The 26,696-nt window shown below is 44.0% G+C and overlaps 2 protein-coding genes across 10 annotated transcripts in view; one reads left to right on the top strand and one right to left on the bottom strand.

Moving 5' to 3' along the window:
- ZMYND8 (zinc finger MYND-type containing 8) overlaps positions 1-26,146 on the bottom strand; it is a 135,307-nt gene extending 109,161 nt beyond the window's left edge. For 2 of the 7 annotated variants that reach the window (XM_044986029.1, XM_044986030.1), the window contains exons 1-2: positions 25,851-26,146; positions 22,158-22,249 (exon numbers count right to left, since the gene is read on the bottom strand). In XM_044986029.1, coding sequence (XP_044841964.1) covers positions 22,158-22,249; positions 25,851-25,859 — 101 coding nt within the window. In that variant the 5' untranslated portion in view covers positions 25,860-26,146. Of the gene's footprint in view, positions 1-3,021; positions 3,136-4,191; positions 4,442-22,157; positions 22,250-25,850 lie in introns of those variants that run through there. The other 5 variants (XM_044986032.1, XM_044986035.1, XM_044986039.1 and 2 more) reach the window with 5 other exon arrangements.
- A 165-nt stretch (positions 26,147-26,311) lies between these two features.
- Positions 26,312-26,696, top strand: part of LOC123348533 (translocating chain-associated membrane protein 1-like) — a 57,981-nt gene continuing 57,596 nt past the window's right edge. The window contains exon 1 of one of the 3 annotated variants that reach the window (XM_044986045.1): positions 26,312-26,590. In XM_044986045.1, coding sequence (XP_044841980.1) covers positions 26,471-26,590 — 120 coding nt within the window. In that variant the 5' untranslated portion in view covers positions 26,312-26,470. The remainder of the gene's footprint in view (positions 26,591-26,696) is intronic. The other 2 variants (XM_044986044.1, XM_044986043.1) reach the window with 2 other exon arrangements.

Below are 26,696 nucleotides of genomic sequence, written 5' to 3'. Positions count from 1 at the left end.
TATGCAGCATTTGTCCACAGGCTGGTAAGGGATGAGTTTAGCACAGAAACTAGCATTTAATTCAGTTTTCACTTTTGTCATGCAGGTCACCTTTGACCTACACCTCTCCATTCCAGCTCAGCTCCTCCCCCTGCATTTTGCCCTTGTTGTGAAATTCCTCCTTTGTCTTTGTGGAATGCCCTCAGGTATTTGTAAACCATAATTAGCTCTCCTGCATGGAATGCAAAAAGGTAATTAGATAACATCTAGCTCATCCTGGATATTGGATTTCTCCAAACATTGTAATCCTGCATAAACATGATCCAGGCAAACACTATTATCTCAATTTCATTACTAGTAAGTAATGCAAATTAATGCTACTGTGTCCACCTCTCTCTATAACTATATTATGGTAGAGACCTATTTAAAATGTAGAAAAAAAACTACACCAACAGTCAAGGACTGTCTATGTAGCTACATTAATTGTTTTGAATTTGAACATTTTAAAAAGACCTTTTAATGGCAATAGTTATCTCAGTTCCTAGAGGATAGAAACCACATAAATCATCATAATTGCTCAGACAGAAAAGCAGAGGTACTCCTCTCATGCACTGCCCCAATCCTCAAATTCACACAAAACTCCGAAGTAGCTGGATACTTCTGCTAAAATGATAAACAGTGAAAAAACAATGCTGAATTTAAAATTATCACCCTTATGCTTCAGAGTTAACATTCCACTGAGATTAATGGGAGCTGCTTATACTCCCTCTCTGGACTGACTCATGGCAGTCAAGGATCACACAACTCAGATGCCATGCATTTGTCAGCCCTCTCATGCATCCCTGTAGCCTAGCGCAAACATCACTCATTCCAACCAGGCTGTAAATGCATCTTCTGACCACCAGGGGGCTGCAATTACACCAGCTAGAGTCCAGGGGTAGGCAACCTGTGGCACTCACACCCCGGGTCCTGGCCACCGGTCTGGGGGGCTCTGCATTTTAATTTAATTTTAAATGAAGCTTCTTAAAAACCTTATTTACTTTACATACAGGGCTTTGGAGCTGTGCTCCGGCTCTGGAGCAAGCTCCAGGCAAAAACTTGCAGCTCTGCACTCCAGCTCCGGGCTCCTCTCCAAAGCCCTGTTTACATACAACAGCAGTTTAGTTAAATATTATAGACTTATAGAAAGAGACCTTCTAAAAATGTTAAAATGTATTACTGGCACGCGAAACCTTAAATTACAGTGAATAAATGAAGACTCGGCACACCACTTCTGAAAGGTTGCCAACCCCTGAGCTAGACAGAGATCCAAACCACACACTTCTTTTCTGGCTGTTCCCCCTGCTGGATCTGACAGGTGAAGGAGAAGGCAACAAAGGCCAGGACTCCATCCAGATTGGGACCCAGTACTGGCTTCAGGCTTCTCCAGCTTCCTTTTAACAAAGATCCCTGCTCATCCAGCTACCCTTATTTAGACTGTAAACTCATCAGGGTAGAGACAGTCTCTTGGTTACCTGTATGTACAGTGCCTATGACACTCAGGCCCTGATGCATGAAGAAGATCCCTATGCTCTACTGTAATACAAGTAATAAATAATAATAGCCACCCCAGCAGCCCCGAAACCACCTATACACCAAAGACCCTCCCACATCCTCCACCACTTACTCTAGAATCCCTAAACACCCTACCATCTACCACAGCCACAGTTGCCATGTTTTATGCAGCTCAACATCCTACCCCCACCACTGTTCGGGGAAGGATGTGTGAACCATAAGCTACAATTTTGAATTATATACAAATTATTTTTAAATGTGGTAATTATGCAAATGAATTAAATAATTGTCATGAAATGTTATATGGAGTTGTACAGAATCTGGCAGCTATGCCAGATTCTAATCCTCACTCTTGCAAAGCCTAAATAAATGGCTTTTTACAGAGGACCTAAGGTGGGCTGCAGGAAAAGTAATTCTTACCCCACCCCACCCATCAACTTGGCGTGGAGCAGATGAAGAACCAATCTGCTGCTACTGCAGCAAAGAGTCTGTGGCACCTTACAGACTAATAGACGTTTTGGAGCATGAGCTTTCGTGGGTGAATACCAAGGTCATGCTCCATTATATCTGTTAGTCTGATACTCTGCTGCTACTGTTAGCTCCGTGGACTTTAGTAGTATCTGGAACTCCTATGTGGAGGTATAGGCCTTTGGATCCATGTAGAGAAGGATCTACCTCCTAGACTGAAGGCTCTTCAAGACAGGGACCATGTGTTCACATGCATATGTAACTCAGATCCTGACTGAGGCCTTTGGGCACTGCCATGACATAAAAATTATTAGTACTGGCCATTCCTCTATACTTTTCCTGGTTTGCCACCAGATTCCTCTAGGTTGAGTCCTCCTACATGGCCTGCTCTGCTCATCCGTGGTGGTTTGGCTGGGCTTCAGACTTTCCATTCCTATCACGAGGATGGGAAGCATTTAAGCATTTGGCCCTTACAACTATTATTCACTCTGCTAGGGTCAGCAATGCATCAGTTCACTTTCAAAACAAAATACTTGCAACTAGAATCTTGGGGTGGGGGATATGTTAATAAAAGCTTAGAATCCAATGAAAACAGAAAGGAAGGGTAGTATGGAGCGCCACCACCACCAGTCTCAATCTGCTCCCTGCAATTGGTATTGACACCCTTGCGAGCAATCTAGAGTGCAAGGGTTGAATGGGCCATGAAGACTGCATTCTTGTTTAATCCACAATAGTGTTCATGTATCTTGAGGGGCAGGGAATGGAAGTTTGCAATGTAACTGTCTGTGGCATACCTGTTCTACAAATGGCAGATTTTGGCTGCAATGTGGCACATTTCTTTACTACTAAATTCACACTGAAGGAAAGCTCCAGTGTTTCTTATAATACTATAAAGCACTAAATAACCACAAATGCAATTTTAAAAAACCACCATAAAACCCCTAAGCAGTATATAACTGCATTAAAAAAAAATTACCATCTGGTTTAATCTTACACTTTTACCATATTTATAAAATGTACCTTACAAAATATCTGTTTTCCAATGATTTTTACTGGCAAAGCTTATGTTTTCAATTCTTCTTAGCAAAATCTTCAGATCGCCATTTCCTGTTTCCTTCTTAATTATTTAAGGCACTTAAATTAAAACAAAAACAAAAACGCTTAGCTCAGATATATTTGTTAGAGTCATTTGATTCTGGGCACAGTGAAAAGAAGATGAAATTTTACATAATTGTCCAACTAAATCTCCAGATTTCTGTCCGTTGTGCACAGCTTTCATAAGTACCCATAAATCTAGGTAAGTTATTAAAAGGCAGAGCAAGATTTGCTGCATAAGCACCAGTCTCTTCCCATAAATGCTCATCTTTAGGCCTCAGAGTGGTTTGCAAGGAGATTGGGGCATTAGACTGCAAGCTCTTTGGCATGTGGACCATGTCTTCATATGTGCTTCCATGGCACCTACCAGAATGGGGCCCTGATCCTGACCATTACTGTAATATAAATATTAAAAAGTAATAAAAAATACAACTTCAAGTGTATCCTTAAATAGAAATAAGGACTTTGTCTGCCACAGGCATTCTGTTAGACAAGCACTGAAAACTGAAAAGCAAGCCTCCTACATCCTCCCAGTTACACTATAATTTGTTACTTCTACTGTACTAATTATCAAAACATACTCTTGCCCCCCTGTATGTGTAGAAGGGAGCAGCAGAGCATGAGTTTAATAATTTAACATTTTGTCTGCATCCTCTCCTAACTTGAATAGAAATACAGCACCCTCTAGCGTTCTTTTAAGAAGCAGTGCATTGATATCAATTTGAAATCAAGTTTTGCCCATGCTCATGTGGGGCAATATCTATTTAAACTGAGCCAGTTGAATGTCTGTTTGACATATAGAACAGGTTTATATAAACGAGCACACAGAAACTGCTATCCAGAAGAGTTTTTGCATCAGAGAGTATCTCTGATGTAAGAATTGAGACACATTTGTTAAATAGTGCTGTGTGAAACGTTCACAACAAAACACAAAAAGAAGGGTTACTTCCCAGTCACTGACATTATCTGAGAGTTGCTTCTGTGTATTCATACAAAGGGGCTGGCATGGACAAGTCTGCACTGGACATCACTGACCTACCTGAAGACCCTTCTGGGGTCTTAATATAAGGCTTCTGTGCAAGGGGCACCACATACCTCTGTATTATGTCAGCAAACAATGAGGGTGAGTCAAAGCCTTTGAAGACCCTGCATTTGAGCCCCATCTAAAAGTTGGTGCAAATCCTGAGGACAGAGCCTACAGCGGAGAGGACTGTGGCTTTGGTACCAACACTGGCTGTTCTGGGCCTGTCGTGGAATAAGCAAAAGGCTGTGCTGTTGCCGTCAATGCTTTCTCTGCACAGCATTAACAATCCCTTCTGGATCTCAGTCCAGACATGGCTCTGGCATCAAGGGGAGCCCTTGAGGGCTTTAAGTGCCTAATAGTGTCTGGGGCACTAAATGTTTGACATCATAAGGGAATATTCATGAAGCCCCAATGAATAGTTTTCAAGAAGGATGTACAAGCTCAAGATTCTGGGACACCGTCTGAAGACTGGGAATGCACAGAGGCCCTCAAAGAACCACCTCCAATATCATTAAAAACTAAGACCAAGTTAATCCAAAGATTTGCTAACGTTAACTAACTTCTGAATAAGCGTAGTAATTGATTTTATGGTTTTGACTCTAAGTAATGTTAAATTCATGGTTTTGATATGAAACTAGGTAAAACTCAGCTGGTCCCCAGCCTCCCTGAGTTATGATTTTAGATTTATATTTTGTTAGAACTTGGCATATTGACCAGGAGGGTGGAACTGGAGAGGTATGAACACAGTCTGACCAAAGCTGAAGGTCTGCACACAAATCCCAGTAAAGATAAAACACTTAATTTCTTACAGGTTGTGTTGCAACTGTACTATTCTAGTGCTGCGAGACAGCCAGGTGAGGACAGAGTGGTACACTTTCCAGAACGTACCATTTTTGTGTAGCCAATCAAATAGTGATCCAAACTCAAATGGGAGTGCCATGGATACCATCTGCCTTGTCCCTAATGGAGGATAGGAAAAGTACCTCTGCTCACTCAGACATTTCTTAATCTTTGGCATTCTTTACAATCTCCTTTTGTCCTTTTTGTCTTGCTTATTACACTTCAAAATAACACCTGTTACCATTAAACATGCAAACAAGACATGAATGTGTGTCATTAAGACAAATCAAGCTTTAGGAATTCTGCTTTAGAAAAATTCTTATCTATTATATCTGCAAAATCTGTTCTACCCTAGTAAACCTGCATGCTTGCATTGCTTTGGCAGCTGCACTGATATAACAATTACACTTCATAAAGTAGATTTAAGTGACACTTCTGACTATACTGCTAGAGGTGCTTCCTAAGTAGTCTGTAAACTACTTAAGGGCTTGTCTTCACTGCAACAGTTTAGCCCTGAGTTAATACACTCAAGTTATTGCACTCTAGCTAGCCTACCTCTAGGGAGTGAATACACTGCAAAATATCACTCCCGCTAAACAAAGTGATTTGGTTAACATCACAGTGATTAGATTAACAGTTGAGCTGTTGTCATTCGAGCTGCTGCATCCCCACTGCATTACTAGCTTGAGCATCAGCAGCATTTGAGCTTTAACCAACCCCACAGGCCAATTAGTCTGAGTTTAAAGCACCACTTAACTCAAGCTAGTGATTTGTGTGTGGACAGGAGTTGGGTTAGGAGCAAAATCTGAATCAGCTCAAACTAACAGGGCAGTGAACACAAGCTCTTATAGTTTCCATAGTCACAGCTCAGGCAGCATAAGGGCTTATACACAGTGGAGTAATATGTACTTGTTGTGTATTTGGTTGTCATGGGTTTTGTTACTATGGCAACTGAGTTAGACTATTAAGGGATAGCTCAGCCGGTTTCAACCGGCTGAGTGAGCTCTCTGTTTCTGTAAATAAAATGGAGGTTTTGGTTAGCTGTCTGCTCTCTGGCCTCAAGTGATTGTTTCCTACACCGGCTGCCCCAAGGACTTAACACTGGCGACGAGGGTGGGATCCTGGTGCTGCTCCAGTAACAGAAAGAAGTAGAAGTCAAGGTAAAGACCAAACAAAGAAAAAAAGCTGCTTGTTTGCACTGACTGTGAAAGTGAAACTAAAAATCATGGCTACTCTGACCAGGCCCCTGGAGCCTTTTGATGAGAATACAGAGCAGTGGCATGTGTATACTGAGCGTTTTGAGCTTTTTGGTATTGCAAATGACATTACAGAAGCGAAGAAGGTGCCAATATTCTTAACTGGTGTAGGGGCTAAAACCTACTTTCTGCACACACATATGAAATCAAATATCGGAAATCCACTCTGCACGGCAATGCAGATGGCCTCTCAAGGTTGCCTTTACCGGTCAAACATCAAGATAGTGCCCAAAAGGAAATCTTCTACTTTGAACAGGTAGAGAATACACCCATCACTGCTACTCAGATAAAGAAGGCAACCCGCGTTGACCCAGTATTATCCCAAGTTATGGACCTGGTGATGCATGGAAAATCTCGACAAACCTCTCCGGTCTCACCCAACCTTGTTCCCTACATGTCCAGGCGGACGGAGTTATCGGTCCAATCTGGTTGTTTGTTGTGGGGGAGGCGTGTCATTATTCCACCACCCCTGAGATCACAGATGTTAGAACAGCTACATTCCGGTCACTGTGGAATAGTGCGCATGAAGGAAATTGCACGAAGCTATTTTTGGTGGCCTAGATTGGACAGTGCTATTGAAGAGAAGGCAAAAGCTTGTATGTCATGTCAGAGTGTAAGAAATGCACCCCAGTGGGCACCCCTACACCCATGGGACTGGCCTGAAAACCCGTGGCAACGTATTCACGTTGACTTTGCTGGCCCCCTTGAAGGAAGCATGTTCTTGGTGGCAGTAGATGCCCATTCTAAATGGCCAAAAGTCTCTATAATGCAGTCCACTACTGCAGAGAGTACTATCCAAAAACTACGAGGACTCTTTAGACGTTTTGGTCTGCCAGAACAACTTGTGAGCGACAACGGACCGCAGTTCGTCTCTCAGGAGTTTCAAAATTTTATGAAGGCAAATGGGATACACCACAACACGTCAGCACCATATCATCCGTCCACCAACGGATTAGCTGAAAGATTTGTGCAGACAATGAAAAACGCTTTGAAATCAGCAAAGGGACAACACTCCATTCAAAAGCGTCTGGATACCTTCTTACTTTCCTATAGAAGCACACCTCATGCTACGACCCAGGCTTCCCCAGCCTTTCTAATGATGGGACGACAGCTGCGCACTTGCTTTGATCTGCTGAAACCTTCTGAACCCAGACAAACTGTGCAACATCAGCAGCAATATCAAGTCATCAGACGGGCACCCAGAGCAAAAGACCGAACCTTTAGCCCAGGACAGCCAGTTTTGGCTCGGAATTATACTTCCAGAGCTAAATGGGTCCCGGCCACAGTCATCACTCAAACAGGACCTGTTTCCTATACAGCCCGGACTGCAGAGAATCTTACCTGGCGGCGACATGTAGATCAGCTGTTGCCAGGTCATGCCAGTCTTCAGTTGAGGGGTCTGACTTCACCCCTCCTGGTGAGACACCGAATCATGAGTCACCTGTTCCTGACTGTTCTCCTCCATTACTGCCGGCAGCTGAGATACCCCTTTGCCCAGCACGAGCTGATACCACCTCCTCACCTATTCGTGCTGCGGACCCTAAGCCCCTAGTACTTTCGGGTGCAATAACACCAGAAGTTCGCCGTAATCCACCTAGAGACAGAAGGCCTCCTCATCGGCTGGATCTTTAGTTAGGGCGAACCCACGGTTATGGGGCAAAATAATCCCCAGGGTTTAGCTGGGAATGGAGGCAGTCTACCCTCCTTCTCTAGTTTAGTGTGTGTTTTATTTAGGGGATGTTCTTAATATGGGGGGAGGAATATGTTGTGTATTTGGTTGTCATGGGTTTTGTTACTATGGCAACTGAGTTAGACTATTAAGGGATAGCTCAGCCGGTTTCAACTGGCTGAGTGAGCTCTCTGTTTCTGTAAATAAAATGGAGGTTTTGGTTAGCTGTCTGCTCTCTGGCCTCAAGTGATTGTTTCCTACACCGGCTGCCCCAAGGACTTAACAGTACTAACTTCTTGTGCAGTAATTGGTCTGTGGAGACCCTGCTGCTGCACAATAAAAGTTCTCTAGTGCACTTTAATGTACAGGGAACTTTTAGTGCATACCAGATGGGTCTACAAAAGTGATACTCAGCTTGAGGCTCGCGAGTCGCAAGTGGCTCTTTAATGTATCTCTTGCAGCTCTTTGCAGCATGATATTAAAACACCGTAATTATTAGCCAATCTAAGTTATTACCCTATCAGGATTATTTTAGTATGTTATTAACCAACTGTAGTTGATAAAATAATACTTAGTCAGTCATTTTGCTCTGAGAATAGTTTATAAATAGTAAACGAAACAATGAATTCTCTCTACTGGGGCTCTTTTGGGTAATGCTAATCACTAATTTGCCTCCTGAACCACTGAGGTCTGAGTATTACTGGGCTACAAAGACTAATTAATGCACAACATGTAAGTGTGCTTTAGAATTCACACCGCTGCAGTGTGCAGCACCCCATCATGTAGACAAGTCCTAAGGCTATGTCTACACTATGGAGATTATATTGGCAGAGCTATGCACACGCATCCCTAAGTGCAGATGCAACCTATTCCACCAGAAGAGATTTTTCTGTCAGTGTAGTAACACAACCTCCACAAAGAATGTTAGTTATGTCAACAAAAGCACTCTTGCATCGACATAGTTGCATTTATATTGGAGGTTATGTTGGCATAGCTACATTGATCAGCGGTGTGTTCTATTCACACCCCTGACCAATATAGCTATGCTGATATAAAGATCAAGCCTAAGAGAATTACTCAGTTTTGTAGTTCAATAACCCAGCCAAGTTTACCTGCTCATAAAGCTGCATCTTCTAATTCCAGTAGATTAGTTAAGACACTTACCAGAAAGACCTAGCTTAGAAGGGACTGTTGTAGAATAAGACTGAGGTGCACTCATGCAGCAGCAGGGGCCAGTGTTTTGTGCAGATATATAATTTTTTAAAAGGAGCATGGATCAACAATGGATTCCTGCCCTCTACGGCCCCCCTCAAAAAAGTCAGCCCAAATTCAGATTTATGAAGAGAAACCAGATAAAAACTACACATAAAATCCAAGAGCATACAAACTAGCCCTGAGTTAAACTGGACATCAACTGGTCACGTATTTTTAGAGGAAAAAAATGGTTACCTACCTTTTTGTAACTGTTGTTCTTCAAGATGTGTTGTTCACGTCCATTCCACATTGGGTGTACGCGCGCTGTGTGCACGAGCATCGGAAACTATTTCATAGAATAGAATATCAGAGTTGGAAGGGACCTCAGGAGGTCATCTAGTCCAACCCCCTGTTTAAAGCAGGGCCCATCCCCAGACAGATTTTTACTCCAGTTCCCTAAATGGCCCCCTCAAGGATTGAACTCACAACCCTGGGTTTAGCAAGCTAATGCTCAAACCACTGAGTTATCATCCCCCCCTCCACTTTTCCCTTAGCGGTACCTGGCAGGCCAGCGGGCCCCCTGCCTGAGCAGCGCCACTGCGCCATGCATATATACCCCCGCTGACCCGACTCCCTCCAGTTCCTTCTTGCCAGCGACTCCAACAGAGGGGTAGGAGAGTGGGTGGTGGAATGGACATGAAGAACATGTCTCGAAGAACAACAGTTACGGAAAGGTAAGTAACCTTTTTCTTCTCCGAGTGTTTGTTCACATCCATTCCACATTAGGTGAATCACAAACTTACCTTCGGAGGAGGGGTAGGAGTCATGGAACAATTGATCGGAGGACCACCCCGCCAACCGCCGCGTCCTCTCAGGCCTGCTGGTTGACCACGCAGTGGATCGTAAAGGTATGCACCGATGACCAGATGGCAGCTCTGCAGATCTCCTGGACCGGGACCTGTGCCAGGAAGGCCGTGGAAGCTGCTTGCGCCCTGGTTGAGTGGGCCATGACCGCTGGGGCCGGAACACCTGCGAGGTCATAACACGCCCGAATGCAGTCTTTAATCCAGGAGAAGATCAGCTATGCCGACACCGGGAGGCCGCTCATCCTTTCTGCCATGGCCATGAACAGCTGCATGGATTTACAAAAGGGCTTGGTGTGCTCCAAGTAGAACCCCAACGCTCGATGGACATCCAGGGTGTGCAGGCTGTGGTGACTCGGGTCCGCATGGGGTTTGGGGAAAAACACCGGCAGACAAATGTTCTGGCGCAGATGGAATTGTGAGACCACCTTTGGGAGGAACTTGGGGTGTGGGCAGAGCTGCACGTTGTCTTTATGAAATACTGTATATGGGGGCTCCGAGGTGAGTGCCCTCAGCTCAGATATCCTTCTGGCCGAGGTAATGGCCACCAGGAATGCCACCTTCCAGGAAAGGTGGAGGAGGGAGCAGGTGGCAAGTGGCTCGAACGGGGCCCCCCAGGAGCTTAGAAAGGACTAAGTTGAGGTTCCATGGAGGGACTGGGGGCGTAAGGGAACACCCTCTCCAGTCCTTTTAAGGAACTGCCCCACCATTCGGTGGGAGAACACTGAGCCCCCTGAAAAGCCTGGGTGGAAGGTGGAAATGGCTGCCAGATGCACCCTGATCGAGGACAGGGCCAGCCCCTGCTGCTTGAGGTGCAGTAAGTACTCTAGAATGGTAGGCCCCAGAAGCCTGGCGTGGCTGAACCTGTTGGAGCCCACACCAGCACGAGAACTTCTTCTACTTGGCCAAGTAAGTCGCATTGGTAGAGGGCTTCCTACTACCAAGTAGAACCTGCTGCACAGAGAGGGAGCACTGGCTCTCCAAAGTGTTCAGCCACAGAGCTTCCACGCCGTCAGATGCAGTGATTGCAGGTTGAGGTGGAGGAGCTGCCCTCTGTGATGAGGTCCTGGTGTAAGGGCAGGGTTACCGGGGCTTCCACCAACAGCTCCAGGAGCATGGTGAACCAGTGCTGGCAAGGCCAGGCCAGGGCGATGAGGATAACCACCGCCCCATCCCTGCGCACCTTGAGCAGGACCTTGTGCACCAGAGGAAGCGGGGGGAAGACGTATTTAAATTCCCCTCCCCACGGGATCGCGAACGCATCTGCTATTGAGCCTGGGCTGCAGCCCTGGAACAAGCAGAACTGCGGGTACTGGGCGTTGCCCCCAGCAGCAAACAGGTCTACCTGGGGAAACTCCCACTTGCAGAAGAGCGAATATACGACATCCGCTCTGAGCGTCCACTCGTGCATGCGGTATGACCTGCTGAGGTGGTCCGCCAGTTTGTTCCACACCCCTGGGAGATGTGATGCCTCAAGATGAATGGCGTGGGCTATGCAAAAGTTCCAGAGGAGGAGAGCCTCGTGGCAGAGCGGCAAGGAGCGGGCTCCGCCCTGCTTGTTTATGTAAAACATGGCGGTCATGTTGTCCGTCAGAACTGTCACGCTGTGACCACTCAAAGTGGCGTGAAAGGTCTGTCAGGCTAAATGAACCGCCCTGAGCTCCTTCACATTGATATGGAGCGACCGCTCTGCTCCCGACCACAAGCCCTGAGTCCTGAGGTCTCCCAGGTGAGCACCCTATCCGAGGTCTGACACGTCCATCACAAGCGTCAGGTCCGGCTGTTGTTCAGCAAAGGGGATGCCTTCGCAAACCACAGTCTGAGGCAGCCACCACCATAGGGAGTCTAACACATCCCCTGGGGCTGTCACTACCAAGTCCATGGGGTCCCTGCCCTGGGCGGTGTACATAGACGAGCCACGCCTGCAGCATCCTGAGTTTCAGTCTGGCATGCCTGACCACATGTGTGCATGCTGCCATGTGGCCCAGCAGCCTCAGGCAGCATCTGGCCATTGTTGTGGGAAACTGGCACAGGGAGTTCACTGCTTGCTGGATGGCCAGGAATCATGATACTAGGAGGCTTGCCTTTGCCTGTACCGCATCTAGGACCACCCCTATGAATTCCACTCTCTGCGTTGGAATGAGGGTGGACCTGGGGACGTTGACCAGGAGCCCCAGCGTCCGGAATAGTCTCAGGGCCACCTGCACACGGGACCGAACCTCCTCTTCGGACCAGCCCGCCAGGAGCCAGTCGTCAAGGTATGGGTAAACTCGAACCCTCTGCCTCCGTAAGAAGGCCGCCACTACCGCCATGCATTTTGTGAACGCCCGTGGGGCCGCAGCTAGGCCAAACAGGAGAACCGTGAACTGGTAATGTTCTTGGTTCACAGTGAAGCGCAGGAATCGGCGATGCGCCAAGTGGATGGCAATATGAAAGTATGCGTCCTTCATGTCGAGGGAAGCGTACCAGTCTCCCGGATCCAGGGAAGAGATGATGGTGCCCAGAGAGACCATGCGGACCCGGGCCTTGACCAGGAACTTATTGAGCCTTCGCAGGTCCAGAATGGGTCAAAGGCCTCCTTTGGCCTTGGGAATGAGGAAGCAGGGGGAGTAGAACCCTTTCCCTAGGTAATAAGGTAATAATTGGAGATATACCAATCTCCTAGAACTGGAAGGGACCTTGAAAGGTCATCGAGTCCAGCCCCCTGCCTTCACTAGCAGGACCAATTTTTGCCCCAGATCCCTAAGTGGCCTCCTCAAGGATTGAACTCACAACCCTGGGTTTAGCAGGCCAATGCTCAAACCACTAAGCTATCCCTCTTAGGTCCTTCAGTACCAACTCTACTGCCCCCACCTCTAGAAGCGTGTGAACCTCCTTTTCCAGGAGGTGCTCGTGAGAAGGGTCCCTGAAGCAGGGCCGCCCAGAGGGGGGGGCAAAGGGGGCAATTTGCCCCGGGCCCCGGGCTCCGCCCCTCTCCTGGAGCCTCAGCGTCTCCGGCAGGGCCCCTGAGCCCCGCCCCGCTCCACTCAGAGACGCGTGGTGAGCGGGGCGGGGCTGGGAGCTCCAACGGGGCCTGAGCCCCGCCCCGCTCAGAGCGGCGTGGGGAGGGGGCGGGGCAGCTGCCTCCCCTCGGCGTGGAGCTCACAGCCCCGCCCCCTCACCACGCGGCTCTGAGCGGGACGGAGCTCAGGGCAGGGACCCCATGGTCTCTCGCTCAGCGATGGTGCAGGCGGTCTGGACACCGTGGCTTCCTGAACAGAGGAACGTGGGTGCGGGGACCAGTACTGGTGCACAGAGTAGCTGGCCCTGGAGGGAGCCCCTTGCCACTGGTGGTAGGCCCAGGGGGTCCAGAAGGGCCAGTGTCCCCAGAAGGGCCAGTGTCCCGGCAGTGTCCGCTGGGGTTGTCACCCAGCCTGGTGATCTCTGCAGTCCGGTGCCCAGTGCGGGTAACTTTATTGGCCTGAGTTGGTGCCGGACTCTGGTGACGCCGAGTGCGAAGGCCACGGCGGTGCCATCGACCTGTGCTGGCGGGAGATCGATGAGTGGCTTCTCGCCGATCGCGAACGGGAACGGTATTGCTGCTCGTGGGACTGGGACCGGTGTCGGTGCTCCCAAGACCCGGATTGGGACCAGTGATGTCTGGAAGCCTTCGGCAATGGCTGGCTCGCCTTCTCTTGGTCTCTCAAGGGTGTCGGTCTCTGGAGGGTGCCGGAGAGCGTCGGGTCCCTTGCACTAACCCCGTGCGCTGACTCGTCTCCAGTACTGAGGCTTCCCTCTGCGTCAGGGGTAACTGAGAGTCCACAGACTCAATGCTTGACCGGGACCAACGCCAGGAGCGATGCTGGGACGGTGACCTCGAAGGGCGCACCATTGCCAGCTTTCCCCTCAACAACACTGCTGGCCTGGGTCCTGGAGGCTTCTCCCTGAATGGGAGGGGGCTCACCGCTGACAACCCGATGAGGTCCTTCACCGCCTGAAAGGTGTCAGGCATGGAGGGCTGATCCATTACTCCCTCGAGCCCGTCATCCTCAATGAGTTCACTTAGGATTCGACTCAGAGGGACTTGTGGCGCCGGTACAATGTCCACCCTGCTCTTTCCGGAGCCTGGGCCCTTAGATGGCGCCAGTCTCCATTGTGGGGAACGTCCGCGCCCTTCTTTTGGCTTGGCCTTGGGCCGCTCCGGGGAGGATGAGCGGTGCCAGGGCCTACTTTTCTCCGGGGCCGATGGCTTGTGATGCTTGTACGGCACCAGATCTCTTGACGACTCTGGGGCACTCCGCACCGAGGAGGCTGGAGCCAGTGTCAGGCGCTCTGGGCCCAATGGCTGCAGTGCTGCCTCCATCAACAACTGCTTCATGCGAAAGTTTCTCTCTTTCTTTGTTCTAGGCTAAAACGCTTTGCAAATCTTACACCTCTCTGTTTGGTGTGCTTCCCCCAGGCAACGTAGACAGGAGTCATGGGGGTCACTAAACAGCATAGGCTTGCAACACGTGGCGTAAGCCTTAAACCCGTGGGCCTGCGGCCTGGGGCAGGTGCTAGAAGCCTCCAAGCACCTAATCTATTAAGTGTCCACACAACAGAATGTTAACGAACTGATAGCAGCTAAGTACTCTAAAGCTAAGGGATTGCTTCTCGTAGGAGAGCAAGAGGTTGTTCCAACGCCGCCACGGATGGTAAGAAGGAACTGGAGGGGGTCAGACCAGCGGAGGTATATATGCACGGCGCAGTGGCGCTGCTCAGATGGGGGCCCCGCCGGCCCGCTGGGTACCGCTAAGGGAAAAGTTTCTGATGCTCGTGCATGCGGCACGCGTACACCTAATGTGGAATGGACATGAACAAGCACTCGAAGAACATTAATTTATGCCCCATTGTAAGCTCATTTTAGAATGCAACCTGAACTATGAAGTCATTACCAACTGATTTAATAACTAAACAATATTAAATGCAATATGTTGAACTGTTGATACATGGATTCTAGCAAAACAAAACAAATGACCAAGAGAGGATTAAGTGCACCTATAAATTTTGATTTGGCTGGAACAATCTTTGGTAACCTCAAAATTAAGGGATCTGCATGACATTTTATTCCACCAAAATAAAAGAAAAAATAAAATTTAAAAAAGATCTAGTTCATAGTCTCAAGGATTTCTGCACATCAGTTTCTCCGTAGCAGAGCATATAACATAGGATGGTATATTAGTCTTTGTAGACCAGGGTTATCTATTTAGATATCATGTTAGCAACTCATTACATAAAACTCCTGACCGCACTGGCTGAACTGGGTTATAACAGTTTCACCAGCCAGGCGGAGTGATGCTAATTTGTGTTATACTCAGGTTATACTGTAAAATAAATTCTAGCCTGGGTCTTAACATAAGATAACGTGTGGTTGTTAAACATTGTTGTGAGCCCTGTAGAGACAGGGCCTTCAATTTGACAGAGACAAAAAATGATCACTCCCAGTAAATGGTTACTGTACAGCTAATGGCTTACTTTCATTCTCATTTTTTCTCTTTACAGTTTGTTCCTGAAGGCCTGTCTAAAACAGCATTGCTAACTTCAGTATCTATTTTTAGCATATATTTAAAATAGCCTTTTAATTCAATGGGAAGCTTCCATAATTCTGCTGGCATAGAACTTACTCATGGAAAGGATAGAAAAAATAAAAACAAAAAAGGAGCCCCTTAAAGGAAGCTCACCCCAATGTCATTACCCAACTTATTTGGTGGAAGAGTGGTCAGGGGACTGTCTTTGTGAGATGAAACTCGGGGGAGAGGGAAAGGGGTCTATTGGAGACTATACCACAGGGGGGTAATGCCTGTTATCTGTGGTTTAAAAAAGGAGAGAGCAATAACAAATGTGTAAACAACCCTTGTATATCAGATACGTCAATATATGCTGTTAATAAATATGAAAATATGTATATATATATTTAAAGCTGTCTTCTCTGGATGCTCCACTAATTTTTTTTTTAAATCTAGGACAAATTTACAGCTCAAGTGAGGTAGCAAATCAATAGTACAGGTGAGTTCTCTAGCAACAGGAGCCAAATTAAAGCTCTCAGAACTATACTTTCCTCCCATTTGAATTATGTTTTCATAAGGCTTTTAGGGTATCAGAGAGAATATGACATACTGGAGAGTTCAGATTTATCATAGGAGAAAAACAGTAAGGAAAAAAAGTGCCTCTCTCTTACTGGCTAATTGTTTCAGACCCATATGGTCCAGCTCTAGCACAAATATATTTGGATATGTTATTTTGCATGTGGATGTTGCACACTCATATTCACACTCAAATTCGCTTTAACAGCAAATCATTTTAGAAAATATGCAAATTTATTTTTTAAAGTGAAAAAGTAAGACAGCATGGCTCTTCCAGCAAGGGTTCTAATTAGTGGTGCTGGAACAATTTTTATAGTGGGGGGTGTTGAAGGTAGAAACCGTGTATTTGGGTTGTTATTTACCGCTTCAAGCCAGTGGCTGCAGCAGCACCCCTAGTTCCAACACCTATGGTTCTAATGCTGTATTATCAACCTGTTAAGAGAGGAAAAGGAAATGGCTATTACTGGGATACAGTCCAGTCAGCTTTTGCCAAAAATGTAGGTTTTATAAATAAAGCTTTACAAAATAAAATGCCAATGAAAATGTTTTCATTAATTGTTTTTTCTTAAAATATTTGTGTTTGGATTTAAATCTTCACCAGCATTGTATCTGCATCTGAAAGTGTAATTGACTTTTTTTTTTATTTTGTATTCAAGCATTTTAGCATTGTATTAGAGCCTGAAAGTGCAATTGACTCATTTATTTTTATTATACAAATGGAGAGAAAATGTAATAATTACTGTAACAACATAAAGAATAAAAAATGAATGAGAACTGTTTACATTTTCAGCTTTCTATGGTGTTATTTGTAAGATAAGACTTATTTTATATTCAGTATTTGAATTGGACAGTGACCTTTGAAAGAGGTTCTTTGAAGAGCTCCACATTCAAAGATAAAACTTATCTCCATGCCAAGAGATAAAAAATTGTATATCCCACTGCAGTGAAAGAAGCATGTGTGTGCACACAAATGTGCATGGATATAGATCATGTATATTTACACCTCCCCTACAGCAGTAATTTCCATCTGATTAAATACAGAAATAGGGGGTAAACTGCATTGATTATGCATCTTTGTTCTCCTCCATTGTGCCCATTACTCCTGACCTCCACACTGCCATCTTCAAATAATCTTTCCTTTTAATCAATAATCCCTGCATTTCATTGCCTAAATCTGTGATTTTTCTTGTGTTTGTCTAGTTATTTAGGGCCTGAACTTGTTCCCACCAAAATCAATACAAAACTCCCTTTTACTTCAGTGACAACAAGATTGATCCCTTACAATGTAAGCTTTGGGGTGGCAACATGTCTACAGTAGTCTATTTTTGTAAGGCACCATATACATTTATGACACTGTATAAATACTGAGTAGTAACAATCCCTCTCCACTAGGACTTCCAAACCATCATCGTGCCATGACATAAAGCTGCAATATGATAACATATTCTGGGACCTATGAAAGTACATTGTGACTTCTATTTTAAACGTTTTCCCTGTAACACTAATGAAAGAAATGAGATTTTTCTTGCACTATTTAAGTTGTACCTAGCACTTGTTTTCAAAAGTACAGTAAAAAGCTGTAGAACCTAAGGGGGACCTATATATAAGGAAATGCTATTCTGGATTCCCTAAACCCAACTCAAAAAAAAGAAAATCATTCTGTTGCTAACTTACCATCCCTTCATAGGTAAGATCCCTCTCACTCACCCCATCACAAAAAATTACCCAACATGTGGCTTTCAAAACATACTATTGTAAAGCAGTGTGTTTTTTATGTCACTCAACAAGCACCTCTCCAACAATGTAAAGGTATTGGACTCTGAAGGGAAAACCAATCCAGTCTTCTGGAAGGAAAAAATGGAGCCTCAGGATGGAACAAGAGCCATTATAAAGTGGGCAGTAGAAGATTCTACTGTATATCAGTCACAACACAAGCTGCATGCATTTACTTAACACCCAACAATTTTGATTACCACATGGAGATGCTGAACTGGTGCCTGGACATTTCCCTCTTTTGTTTTCCTGGGTTTCAGCAAGGTAACTTCTTACCATTAAAGACTGCCAATAAACTAGAACCCTCCTCCTGCCTTTTTAAGCTTCTACAATTACCATTCAATTTCACAGTACTGTAAGTTGACTTCAACCCTTGCTTAGTTTTAAATTTATTTTGATGTATCAGGCCCACTGACTAGCCACTTATATAACCGAATATCTGGAGCTTTAAACTGTGCCTATATGCTTTTTCCATTATGTTACCTACATAAGCACAACATTAGAAGCAAGTCTATTAATTCCTTTCTGAGATAAGAGAGATCTGGCAAATATCAGGTGGAGTTCATATTGGCCTTAGCAAGGCTAATCAATCCTGTGTGCATTCTGCCAGGACCTTCTTATATTGAAGAAAACTGAAATAGGAGGTCTCTGAAGATTCCATAGTACATTTAGGACTAAAAGGGTCATTATCCCCCTTTTGCAGATGGCAAACATCACTTCTGTTCTACTTCAATTAAACCTGAGAAGCCTTTTTGTTAAATGACTAAAACTTAAAAATTTTAATTGTTACAAAGCAGAGCAGTCCATTAATCGGGTCTTATGAATAGCACAGAAATGCAGGAAGTCCATACATACAGGAAGAGATCAATGGTCCATCTAGTTAGGAATCCTCTCTCCAGCAGTGGCTGAAGCCACATGCTTCAAGGGAAGATCAAAAACTCTATAATATACCTGACCTGCTGTTCAAAATTATACCATGAGGGGAAAACTCCTTCCAGACCCCAGCTGGCAATTATCTTATTCCCAAAAGACAGAAGGTTGATAGGCTCTTGTAATTTTTATTCTAGCCACTGCAGTGTAACTGCAAATGCTGTTCTTATTCATATCTATCTACCCTTCCACCCACCCACCCCCTTTTTTTTTTGGTGTAACTAAGCCTCAGTAACATCTTGCAACAACAAATTTCTTGGATTAATTGTATGCTGTTTAAAATACGACTTTCTATCCCATTTAAATGTTTTGCCTTTAGTTTTCAGTTTGCCTTTGTATTATAGGAAAGAACAAATGAAAGCACCAGATGGGCCTTCACCACACTATGCAGTATTTTATATCCATTGACCTTTCCAAACTAAGGCATTGATCCTGCAAGCTGTTCTGAGATGACAAGCCGCTGTTCTTGCACTGAGTCCTACGGACTTTAGGGAAGCTCTATGCAGACAAAGATTGGGCTGCATGGAACAGCCTGCAGAACTAAATAGCCTAATCTTTTAATATTTCTCTCATACCTCAACAGGATATCATACAGCAAATATTATGATATTTAGCTCGCTGATTTTAAGCTGAGTGTATTTACCCCATCACAATGACTGGACCTTTCATTCTTTTTGATAACTTCATTTGTTCAACTTCAGCATAAAATAACAAAGTCAATGTAGTCATTCTTTTTTATTTCAGTGGAGTCCGACACACCAATGGTACACTTCCACAGCTCTAGCAGGAAAGAGAGCGTAACCTGATTTAGCATTTTGGGTACAGGAAGAACAAATCAACATTGCTTAATAGTAGGCCATAGAGTTAATTTCTGCAAGCACTGCTTCCAACCCAAACCTACTTGCTGATGAGGCAGATAGAATTGATTTTCTGTATATTTCCTTTGACCAAATATACATAAGAATAACCTTACAGAAAACAAATATACCTGCTCATTCACTGCTAAGGCTGGCACCACAAACTATTTCCAACTCTTAGCTGCAGGCATTGCTTATTGTTTTAAAGCCTCCTAATATATCTTCAGGCTAAATATTTCTGAAATGCACCTACCAAAATAAGAAGGCAATAAAATAAGTACAATGGCAATAGCAGCTGTATTGTCCAAGCCAACTGGTTTAGAAGCAGTACAAATAAATACATGTTTCCATGGACATTTACAAAACCAGAAGCAACTTTAGCAACTGGTCCATTACTGTAAAGATGATGAGCTTGGGCTTGTGAGTGGGAATGAAGGAAAACATCAGAGCATTCCACTCCTACTCTGTTAACCAACTTATGGAATAGTTCTGAAGTTGGTGTCACCGAAGAATTAACTTCTGTCCACTTTACAAAAAAAAAAAAAAGGCACTGCTATAGAGGAGAACCACGATAAAACAGTAGCTGCAGAATCAAGGGCTAAGTTTTTGGTTTTTTTTAACTTCACTTCAGAGCTGGGACCAGATATTCAACTGACAACAAAGAAACAATTTAAAATTATGAGGTTATAAAATTATAAAGGAAGAAGCAAATAAAAGGTTAACCAAAAGGTAATTAGGATATGTTTAAGCAGCCCCATGCAATTAGTCCAAGCATACAACTCTGAACACTTAACTGGAGTGATTCCCAAATCAATAACTAAATAAAATTGAGTTCTTTGGGGCAGGTATTGTCTCTTATTTGTTTATATTTATTACATCTTGAACAATAAGGCTGAGGCCTCTAGGCACTATTGTGATACAAATAAATACATGTTTTATAACAAGATCGTTGCAAATAATTTTCTCCTTTATTTACCTGCCCAGATTGAGTTCAGGTCTCTAGGGTTTTCCTATAAGACCAGACTATATACAGACTGGGAAGAGAGGGTCATTGCACTTCCCTTCCCTGAGCATAATAATATTACCATCAGCTACAGGAGGGGAAACAGAATCTTTCAGCCAAGTTGTATAGCAGGTAAATCAGCCTTCTACTACAACAAACCCACCATCTTGTTTGTCTTTTCTTATCTTTTCTTTATTTTTCCTCTTTTTACATGCCTTACACATGTTTAGTGTTTCCATGGACTACTGAGTACAGAAATCTTACTAATTAAACACAAACTCAATTTCGGAAAATGCTGCCTTCTACTGTTCATGCAGTACATACCTTTATTTTACTTAGAAATTTAAATTGGTACAGTTACAGTGACTAGAAAAGTATAATGCACTGGTTATTTCTTGAAACAGGTAGATCCACCTTGTTTGACAATACTGTGAAGCCCTGATCTGGTCTCAGGCAATGCCCACCAAGTGTTAATGTAAACCTGTGCAAAAGATAACCAGAGTAATAGCATAATTCAGAAGGAAGATATGTCAAGGAGTCTAACTCTCAGTGAATGGATTAAGGCAAATGTGGCTGGGTGAGTGATAAAGGATACTTGCTTGCAAATTGCTTTTGCTCAGTTTCAGAGTAAAAGAGCAAACTGGAGTAGTACTTTTTTGGGAGAGATAGGGGGGAGGAAGGAGCAATAAATAACTCAAGTTAAATAAATCTCAATCTCACCTGCAACATAAACTCCAGCTAAATACTCAGTAGAACCCAGACATTTTGAACCTTTTAATTACAGTTCCTTTAAACTCAGCTGGAGAGAAGCAGCCATCCAAATACAGCACAATAACTTAGCCCCTTTCTGCCTCACCCTGAACTGCTGATAGCCTACACTCCCAGAAAGTCTTCATCCTCCTAACCAATGGAAATCCTTTGCTGCAAATGAATGAGAAATTGTATGTATTTACATCAAGTGAGTGTCTCCCAACTTGCGAAAATCATGTCCTTAAATTAGCATTTCTCAGTATTGCTAATTTCCACACTCCCACCCACTTTAGGATCCACTTTTGTCCATGCCTCTAGCAATATTTCACTGAGCTCAGTACAGGTGTAATATGCATCAACTCCCATAGGGGAAGGGAAATGATAGACAAGAACCTATTCCGATACCTCAAAGGTTAACTTTCAGATCCTCTGGCAATGTGCTCTGAGATCAGTGCAGAAGCAACATGCTCCAGCTCCTATAAAAGTGGAGGGGGAGGAAGACAACACTTTGAACTATAAACACTTGCCTCATAGTCCACTGTCTTTCACATCTGGTACAAACTATCTCAGGACTCATTCCTGATCTTCTTTCTGGCAAGATATTATAAATGCAGGAGTAACAGATTTTCACTTATTCCATCCCTTAAACCTAGAAAAATATCTTTTATTCTAGAAGGGTATGGCAAGCACTATATATAGCAATAGTGAAAAACTGATAGTTAAAAGCCAAGGCCCTGCAGGGCCTCACTTATTATTTGCAAACCAAAGATATTATATTAGAAATTAACATTACTTACTTACTTTCTGATAAAGTATATGATACTGAATAGGTCTGTTCCCGGATTCCTCCTGCAGCTGTATCGTGAGATGTGTTGGATGCTAATTCTTGTTTTCTGAAACAAAATCAACTAGTAAATAATCCTGCACTGGCAGGGAAGGGTGAACAAAATCTTTTAACAGGGCTCATTCATTTCTTACTTCTGTGAAACCATATTGGTGTATTTAATATACCAGTTTCTCAGTTTGATCCATTAAAACTGGATTTTTCAAAGGGGAGCAGATGACTCAAGGACTAGGAATGACTTTAGGAGGCTTTCACATATAGGTTACTGGTTCAAATGCAAATCAGGATTTTAATTGCTAAAAATTTCATTCCAGTTTGTTACCTCCATGAAATGAATTTCTAGTCTCAATCTACTTTCTAGTGGATACATTTCTATGTAACAAACCAGCATCATAACTGGCCCTTTTAGTGGCAGTCTCAACATAGAAGTCTAAGACTGAATTGGTACTGCATGTCACGATTAAGACATATTGAGGGAAGGGAGGAAACCTTGCACTACCACTAATCCACTTGTAACCTCTGTAAATGCATATAAGGTTGTTCATTTTCAATACCAATTCCATTTTAGGCCTCTACTGAAACTACCAATAGGGGGCCAATTGTCATGCTGAGTTGAGAAATGGGGACTCCACTGGAAACTGTCCTGAGTCTAAACATTAATTTTACATCTCTCTGTCCCCTCTGTAAATTTTTTTGCACGACTTCCTGAAACTGAATCCATGTGACTGAACATTTGTCCAAGTCCTGTGAGGATTTGCTTGTGGGATTGGGGCCTATGTCATTAAAATCTTGGGCCACATATAAACTAACTTAAAAAACACTCTCCCTTTTTTAAAAAGTGATGATACATGTAGTTTTAACTGTATAATTGTCTTTGAAAATGTTACTTGAGAAATGTTAAATAGGATCTTATTCCTCAGGTATAAAATTAACATTTATCAGTATAGATAGATATTAGGAAGAAAAATCTAGAGCCCCATTCTACAAATGCTTGTGGACATGTGTAAGTTAATCCCCACATACTCCAGTAGAGCTCAGTATCGCTGCTCATGTGAATGGTTACATGTGTGATTAAGTGTTTGCAGGTTTTGGACTTATGCCACTTCTCATTCACAAGTGTGAGGAAAACTGTTAGGTGCAGGATATTAAGATGAATGAAGAATATCAGTTTCATATAGCTTTATCATATTTGATTGCACAATGTCTATGATAATAAAAGATAACCGTGTAAATGTTAATAGTAACACTGTAGTTCTGCATGGCTTAAATTAAGTACAAGGTTGTTCAAATGCGAAGATGGTCAGAAAAGTTAGGCTACAATACTGGAAAAAATTCTGCCAGGATAAACCCTGAGCTGGCACAGGACCCAGTGAAATCAATTGGCCTTTGTGCTAGTGTACAGACTTGAGGGTGCTGAAGCAGAAGGGCCTATACTGGCAAAAATGTCTCCTCCTTAATCATTTGATTCCTTTGTCTGTCAAATATCAGCACATACATTAAAGAAAAATACAGGTTTCTTTTCCTGTTTTTCTTTTTAGAACCAATACAACTAACAAAGAGCAATATATATGTTAGATGATGCTTGAGACAGAATAGAAAATTGTCAGTTAAATTCTGCTAATGCATTCTTTATTAATAGGGATAATGCCATGGGCAGAGAGTGTTGTATGTAAATTAATATTTAGATCTTATGCTAAATTTGCAGTACTTCGCAGTTAGAAAAATCCATCTTTTTATTTGTAAACTGGATCCAATGACAGAAAGTATACAGAATCCCATAACATAATTTACCATGGGAAAATGGTCACTGATTGTTTTACTAGATCAGAACAATTTCAGTATTAGTCCTTTCTGCTTACTCATAGCAGAATATGACCAATTGCTATTGTATCAAGTAAAAGTGTCTCAGAAAGACTGTGCTCATTCTGCTTACTATGGCAATAATAGCAACCTCATCTCTGCTCAGACCAGAAACAAGAACTTTATTTTTAAGCCAATCTACAAGTTGCTTTTGACGCTAAAAATTAATTACTTTCACAAGACACTTTAAAACAGTTACTGTATTCAGTTTAGTTGAACAAATAATTTATAAATTAATATATTGCAAAAGTTCAGCCTCTTCTTCCATTAGCAGAAAATCTGCAAGTGGATCATTTTCTTCAGATATATTCAATACTCCCAGTCTCAAGTGCTCAAAAAATCATAATTTAGACACCCCCCCCATTTAATTACTTTAACTTAAATCATTTTTAAATAATAAATGTTAGGTCTTTTTATTTGCTTTCTTTGTTTGAGCCATTGGGGTTCGCCTTTTTCAACTTTTTCCTCTACAATCATAGATGCTTAAAAAAAACCCTCCACGAAACCTGAAATTCTTACACCTGAAGGACCTGGGTCTTTAAGAAAAAACACCAAATATCACAAGACTTGTGATTAAATTACAAGAACTGGTAACACAAGTTTGCAAATTTTTTCACTGTAAATTAATCATGATTTATAAACAGATAACTGAGAGTACCTGATTTTGGTTAGTTTGGACAAGCAACATGTTTCTGTTTCCCAAACAAATGAACATACAAGTATTTGTGAAGTGCATACCTGTGAGCGTAAATATAAAATTCAGTTTCTCTGGCTACATATGCCTGAAACGTAGACACGGACCAAAAATGGGGCATGAACATGTCCAAATTGAATTTATTTAAAAATGTAGTGGAATATTCACAGGAATATCACTCAGTTTTAGTAATAAGGCATTTCAGGGATCCAAAATAAGTATTTATATTAATTGGAATGTATGCAACATTTGATAAGTAACAAACAATGGAAAAAGGATACTAACTTTATGCTGAAGAGATTTTCTCCTCTACAAGTACTTATTCAAAAATTTTCACTCCCCACTTAAATTCACAATTGGATTCATATGGGTGGAGCTTGCACCCACCCACAGGTTCACTGAAGTCAGTTCAAGTTGAGAATGCACTGAAAGGCTTCACCCACATGGATTTATCTGATTATAGGATGGGACCAAAATGTTTTTATTTCCCTGTCACCTGAATACTTTCAGGTTACTGATGAAGTATCCTTCACTCAGGCCTTTCTCTAGGATGCCCTTTCAAGACTCCGTTGTTTGCTTCTTAGTCAATTGACAATGATTTTCCTTAGTTCAGTATGGGAAGTTCCAGAACGTTCTCTCTGAGTTATTGTCCAACACTACAGCCCGTGAAAACTCTTCAAAGTTTCAATAAACTTTTGACTAGTTGGAAAAAAAAAAACCTGACATCTCAATGAGAGTTCCTCCCCAAATTTGAGAAAAATAAGAGTTTCACAATTCAGACACCCTGCTGCCCCATTTTTCAACCATGTCTGCCTGAGTGTCAACAACAGCACCAAAAATGGAAGCCCAGCCAAGGGGAGCTGCCTGCTGTAAAAAGCTGTTGTATCTTTGTAAAGGCTGCGGTGCTGCTTGTTTTAAGACAGAACGTGGCTGTCTGGGAACCTGAGCTCGGCTCCGCGTGGGAGGCACCTCCCACAGTAAGGAAGAGCCTTAGGCCACTCAGCTCATGAGTGTCACGCAGTCCGAGAGCCACCCGGCCTCTGAGGTGGCCCCACCCGGCTGCGATTACGATAGCTCAGTGCATGTTGAAACCTGCCTTCTCCATGGAGCCGCCTCCCACTGGGATGGGTCTGTCAGCTCCAGAAGGGGCACCCCAACATAGGGGTCAGGATGGAGCGGTGCCTACTGGGACCTGTCGCCTCCATGGAGCCACCGGTTGCTAGCACTGAGGTGAAGCAGCCCGCGCTGAGGCCTGCCACAGCCACACCAACACAAGAAGCAGCGCGCGCTCAGAGCCCCACCCACAAGAGGGAGGTAACCTTTAGCGACCGCTCCAACCCCCCTGAAGGGTCGTCTTAGTTGTCTTCTGTAAGCCCCACCCACTGCAGGTGGAGTCACAGAGGTCCCGCCCTCTGACTCATTTCATTAGCTGGAGTCAATATCACTCAACCCCGACAGCCGTTCCGAGAATCTAACGGCGTTTTATGACCCGCGCTCTCTCTGGAAGCCACACCTCCAGGTGGCACAGCGATTAACCGGCAAGGCTGTCAATCATAGGTCTCCTGGAATGTGACTGGCTGAGTCTGGCTTGTGGGCGGGTAATTGGGGGGGACAGCGGTGTTTACTGTGCGTGAGGTGAGGAGGCTGTTGAGAAAGAAGCACCGTCCCTTTTCTGGACCCGGACCACTGCCTAGGCCCTTGGGGGCTACCACCACCATGGGGCTCCGGAGGAAGAACAAGAGCCCGCCCGTGCTAAGCCATGAATTCGTGATCCAGAACCATGCGGACGCCGTGTCCTGCCTGGCTATGGGCCTCCTGCTGGGGCTTATGTTCGAGGTACGGGGGTTGGGGGCTTTGCCTGCGGCTGCCGAGCGGACAATACCCGCCCCAGTCGAGCCGTGCCGGCACTTCCGAGCTGCCCCAGCCCTGCAGTTCTCCGGGC

The sequence above is a fragment of the Mauremys mutica genome, chromosome 13 (assembly GCF_020497125.1).
Source record: "Mauremys mutica isolate MM-2020 ecotype Southern chromosome 13, ASM2049712v1, whole genome shotgun sequence".
NCBI lineage: Eukaryota > Metazoa > Chordata > Testudines > Geoemydidae > Mauremys > Mauremys mutica.
This window is presented reverse-complemented; position numbering and strand designations above follow the sequence as displayed.